Consider the following 6,185-nt stretch of genomic DNA (forward strand, 5'->3'; position numbering starts at 1 on the left):
GGCCAGGTACTGGAGTTTCAGCTTTAGCATCATTCCTTCCAAAGAAATCCCAGGGCTGATTTCCTTCAGAATAGACTGGTTGGATCTCCTTGCAGTCCAAGGGACTCTCAAGAGTCTTCTCCAACACCACAGTTCAAAAGCATCAATTCTTTGGCGCTCAGCTTTCTTCACAGTCCAACTCTCGCATCCATACATGACCACTGGAAAAACCATAGCCTTGACTAGATGGACCCTAGACAGCTACAAAATGGGACAGAGCTCTGAGTTACCCAGTGTTAGCTGTTCACAGCTGGTGCTGTCAAATAGTAAGTCAGCAATTACAAGGAGGTCTCTCAGGGTTAGATTCCATAGTGCAGTAGGGAATAATCCCACCCAAATCAATACCCCATCATAGACAGAGCTAAATGACTAAGAGAAAAAATATCACATGCAGAGCAAGTGCATATGAGCTCTGATACTTACCAGATGCATCTGAACAAGCAAGTGGCTAATTTCCTTGATCACAAGGTCAAAAGCAGCATCAGCCAATGATGTCAATGGCCCCAAGCACTTGGGATTGTTCATGAGACAAAGGTCCTTATGCATCTTCTGTACAGAACCTGAGAGCCGCCACTAGTCAGTGCCAATGTGCCATGGGCAAATGCCCACTCAGGATGGTAGTGCCTTTGTCATCACCAAAATGGTTGCCAAACCAGTTTCACTCACCTGACACACAGCAAAGCTAATCTACTGACACAGGGTTGTGATGAAGAAAATCACAGTGCTTATTTGTAGAGCACTGAGCAAGGAGAATAACCAGCTAATGCTCAAAGACCCCAATCTTTCCGATGGCTTTCAGGAAAGGGGTTTTAAAGACTGAAAGTAAAGGTAAAGGGTCTTAAGTTCATGATCAGCTTATGGGTTCTTCTGATTAGTTGGATCATAAGCAAAAAATATTCATGGTATTTTGGTCATCACTCTTCTTGCTCCAGATTGACTGGGTCTCTGTGACCCTGGTCAGCAGTTTCTATTTGGTGGGGTCCTGGTTTCTGTAAAAAATGACTCAAGTATGTGTATGTGTTAATTGCACAGTTGTGTCTGGCTCTTTGCCACCCCATGGACTGTAGCCCACCAGGCTCCTCTGTCCATGGAATTAGCCAGGCAGGAATACTTGAGTGGGTTGCCATTTCCTTCTCCAGGACTCAGATATATGTACCAGATTGTTAGCTATATCCTTTGGGGAGAAACTAGGAGTCTTGTGACTGTTTTATGGTTGAAGTGTTATTCAAACTATTACTTTTCTTGCTTGACTGTGCTTTATTTCTGTATTTCCTCACTTCTCTAATAACTAGTCAAGTTTGCTCTTTGGAATTCAGAGGGTCTAGGAGACTAATTGGGCTTCTCAGATGGTGCTAATGGTACAGAATCTGCCTGCCAATGCAGAAGATTTAAGAGATGAGGGTTCAATCCCTGGGTGGGGAAGATCCCCTGTAAGAGGCAACCTGCTCCAGTATCCTTGCCTGGAGAATCCCATGGACAGAGGAGCCTGGCAGGCTACCGTCCATAGGGTTGCAAAAGAGTTGAATACAACTGAGCGACTAACACACAGACTAAAGGTTTTTTTTTTTTTTTTAATAAAAACAAGCAGGGAACACAGACAAGCTTGTATGTGGAAAGTCCCCACAAGGTCCTGGTTGACTTCAAATTCGTGCCTTGATTAATCTGAGTAATCATTGTCCTTTGCATTTCCTGGTCATTTCATTATACTCTTTGCCTTCCAACAATTTAAATTTTTCAAACTGGGGTAAATTTGCTTGGGGCCCTTTAATGTTAGGGGAAAAATAGAGGAGAGGGTTCCATTGGTCTATTCCAATTTCTGATAGTGCTGCATCAGCACCTTTGTGTTTTTTGTGTGTGTGTGTGTTTTGTTTTATTTATTTATTTTTTTAATTTAAATTTATTTATTTTAATTGGAGGCTAATTACTTTTATAGCACCTTTGTTTTAACTCCATCATTGCCCACTTTATTCTGTTTCTCAACCATGTAAACTGTCACTCTGTAAGAGTTCCTTGACACTCTCTTTTGTTTTTCCCCATTTTCTAAATTACTTTAATGTTTTGGTATCAATCAAAACCCATACAGGGGAGCTGAGAGAAGAAACCTGATAAGGTTTCTCAAACCATTAATTTTGTAGTAGTAAAGTTACACAAGGGACTTCCCTGGTAGCTCAGCATTGAAGAATCCACCTGCAATGCAAGGGAAGCAGGAGATGCGGGTTCGATTTCTGGGTCAGGAAAATCGCCTGGAGGGAGAGTATGGCAACCCACTCCAGTATTCTTGCCTGAAGAAATCCCACGGACAGAGGAACCTGGTGGGCTGCAGTCCATAGGGTCTCTCAGAGTCAGACACGAATGAAATGACTTAGCGTGCATGTTATCAACACAAACATGTGCTTCCACTCTGTAGCACTCATATCCAAAGACACGTACCCCAAACTGGTTATTCTCACAATGCATTTTATAAAGATTCTCCAGTAAGCTGGTACTGATCCACAAAGTAACAGTTCTTTGACACTATACCTCTGTTTCAGTAGTTCCTTTGTTCCATTGTTGTTCAATCACTTAGTTGCATCCTACTCTTTGTGATCCCATGGATTGATTGTAGCATGCCAGACTCCTCTGTCCTCCACTATCTTCTGGAGTTTGCTCTAATTCATGTCCATTGAGCTGGTGGTGCACTTCATCCTCTGCCACCCCCTTCTCCTCCTGCCTTCAATCTTTCTCAGCATCAGGGTCTTTTCCAATAAGTTTATTCTTTGCATCAGGTGGCCAAAGTATTGGAGCTTCAGCACCAGTCCTTCCAATGAATATTCAGGGTTGATTTCCTTAAGGATTCACTGGTAGGATCTCCTTGCAATCCAAGGGACTCTCAAGAGTCTTCTCTAGCACCACAATTCAAAAGCTTTGATTCTTTGGCCCTTCCCCTAAATTGATTAGCATCATGGGGTGCTTTTAGCTGGTATTATTTCTAACTACCTTCTTCCATTATTCATTCCATATTAACTGCCTTCAGCATGCACCTCAGCTTTTCATGGTTCTTAGTAGAATAATCAAACTTTATTACTGTAGAATATGGTCCATTAGTAGTCCTGCCTGAATTGAGTTATTACTGTTTTCTATTGGGGGGCTTCCCCAGTGGTTCAGTGATAAAGAATCTGCCTGTAATGCAGGAGCCGCAGGAGACATGGGTTTGATCCCTGGGTTGGGAAGATTCCCCTGGAGGGGAGGGCATGGCTACACACTCCAGTATTCTTGCCTGGAGAATTCCATGGACAGAGGAGCCTGGGTGCCTACCGTCCATGGGTTGCAAAGAGTTGGACATGACTGAAGCTATTTGGCAAGTTTTCCCTTGAACTTAATCACAGGGCATGGTAATACCAAGAGATACCCTAAGGAATCTCCTGCATATCCAGAATAAATTCTTCCTTACTTGCATTGTAGAGTAATAGACCATTTACACCTTGATAGTAATGATCAATCACCCCAGTTCACACAGTAATTCCCTACTTTGCCTTCTGATTCAGATGTGGGCTCAAAGTGACCAGGTAGTGGTCTTAACTTTCAGTTCAATGGAATCATTGTGTGTCCTAGTAGAAGCATCATTTCCTAAGACTTCTAGGTCAAGGCCAAGACTATGGAAAGAGCAAACATTTTGCTCATAGTTCACTAGGGGAAATAGTGTCACTCCCACTTTGCCCCTTGATTCCTAGACCTGTGAATCCTGACTATGGGGAAAAAAGTAGTATTAATACTATATATCAGATGCTGACTCAGAGCATATAGAGCCTTTTGGAGAACCTTCTGAAGCCCTGCAAGGTATTGCTACCTAGTTGGTACTGTATATATCTTCAAAAGGCCATGCCACTGTCCTATAAATTTAGCTGCTTCAGGGTGAAGGGAAACATGATTAACATTAGTGAATTCCATGAACATGGGACCATTAATGTCATCTATGAACTGAATTCTTACCAGAAGCAATGCAATATCATAATGGTGGATAAGGCATTCTATAAATCCATAGATAAGTTCAGAAGAGGGCTTCTCTGATAGCTCAGCTGCTAAAGAATCTGTCTGCAATGCCGGAGACCTGGGTTTGATCCCTAGGTTGGGAAGATCCCCTGGAGAAGGGAATGGCTACCCACTCCAGTATTCTGGCCTGAAGAATTCCATGGAGAGAGGACCTTGGCAGGCTGCAGTCCATGGGGTCGCAAAGAGTTGAACATGAATGAGCAACTTTCACACAAGTTTGGAAGAAGCATTGCATACAGAGAAGGAAAAACCATATCCTGAATGTCTATTCAATAACAAAACACTGGCTCCCCACTTGCATGATGGAAGCAGTCTAGTGTAATCAAACTGTGACAGGGTAGCTGACTCAGATCCTTGAGACCATCATTCTTCATGTGTGCCTACGATGCAAGCTGCGACATGACATGGGCCTGGAAATGCTTTTTCAGAGACTATCAGGTTTCTTAGCTTTTAGAATTGAAGAAACTTATTACTGAAGAAAAAGATCACAATAAAAAAGAACATGGTTGTATAAGAGACCTTCATGAAAACTGGGTATGAGATTCTTTTACAAAGAACTGACTGAAGGAGTGTTCAATTATAAGAAACCAAAGCAGAAAGATAAATAGAAGTGGTATCAATTTTAGGATATAATAGAAGAAAAAATAATGCATTTTCTTTTCTTTAAATATTTGGTCTTGAACTGTTATGAGGTGGAATGCAACAAGAGCTCACAACTCCATCAGTCAGTTTTCCCTGGGTTATGTGATGAAACAACTCCCAAATCTAAGTGGTTTACTAAAAAACAAACAAACAAAACAACAAAATCATGTTTGCTCATGTTATAGGAACACTATGGGTCAGCTGTGGCTGTATTCCAGTCTGTGAGTCAGATTCACATCTGCTTCATATATATTTTCCATCTTGGTCTAGGGTGAAAAAAAAAGCTCTGGGAGCATGATCATTCTTATAAGCAGAGGAGAAAAGTGAGAATGACTGAGCCAAGCTACAGACACATTTTAACATCTTTTATTATTGTGGCACATTTCAAGACCACTAAATTCCACAGGCCATATCAAAGATTTAACATTCTGGAGTGAGAAAAATCCCTCCCATGGTAGAGGGACAAGAGAATAAATATCTGAACAATAATTCAACCTACCACAATTACATACTGTAACTTGTTTCTCTAGCTTCAGAAGTCTTAACTTCATGATGGAATGATGTTAATTACTGTTTCTACATTTCATAGCCTAAAGATGGTATTCAACTCTCATTCAATAAATATTACAATTAGTGGTTTTGGAGACAAAAGACATATACATGTGAAGAGTTAGTTACAGGATGATATGTTTGTATAAATGGATGTCAGGAGAAAACACCTGATAAGTGTTCAGTAAGAAGTTGGCCATTAGTATGAGTCTGAAAGGAATTCGGAAACTGACTCAACGGGAGGAATAAGACTCATTAGACATGAGCTGTTCAACTGTAGAGCTAATAACATTGAGTGGTAGTTGGCTAAAGAGTGGTAGAGGCTAAAGTCCACTTATCAGAAAGGATTTGGAGGCAATTTCAGTAGTACTAGTTGCGGTATTGGCATATGGGTCTTAAAATTTGTGCTTCAATTCCTCAGTCTAGATGAAGAACTGACCAAAATCTCAGCTTCTTGTACCAATCTCAGCCAGTATTTCTACTGTCTTTCACCTAGATGACAGAAATGCTTTGGAAGGGTCTTTATGTTGTCCTTACGCATGTGATGAGCCTACAAGAATAGATCAGACCTCTGCTATGAAACTATAGGAAAATACCTGGTTTGATCTGACTGGATTTGTGAGGAATGGGACTTACACTGGAGGACTGCCAAACTCAAATTTTCCTATTGAGGTTTTTCCTCTCCATCTCAGTTCAGTATCCACTGGACTGATGGGTTCAGGACTAGTGCTTAAGAAAAAAAAGTTTATATCTATACATTCTTCCTCCAGAATAGACTCAGCACATGATCACGAATCTGCTTGGTCTTGACACCATAGATGATGGGGTTGACCATGGGTGGGAAAAGAAGATAAAAGATAGCAAGCAGTATGTGGACATGCGGGGCAGCCCACCGAGCCACACGGTGCATCACTGTTTTATTTTTT

At 41.3% G+C, this 6,185-nt stretch overlaps 1 protein-coding gene across 1 annotated transcript in view; it reads right to left on the reverse strand.

The window, feature by feature from the left end:
* Positions 1-6,010: 6,010 nt before the first annotated feature.
* LOC104984114 (olfactory receptor 52K1) overlaps positions 6,011-6,185 on the reverse strand; it is a 1,056-nt gene continuing 881 nt past the window's right edge. Inside the window, exon 2 of the mRNA XM_010833733.1 lies at positions 6,011-6,174. Coding sequence (XP_010832035.1) covers positions 6,011-6,174 — 164 coding nt within the window. The remainder of the gene's footprint in view (positions 6,175-6,185) is intronic.

This window comes from Bison bison, unplaced genomic scaffold (assembly GCF_000754665.1).
Source record: "Bison bison bison isolate TAMUID 2011002044 unplaced genomic scaffold, Bison_UMD1.0 scf7180017863883, whole genome shotgun sequence".
Classification (NCBI taxonomy): domain Eukaryota; kingdom Metazoa; phylum Chordata; class Mammalia; order Artiodactyla; family Bovidae; genus Bison; species Bison bison.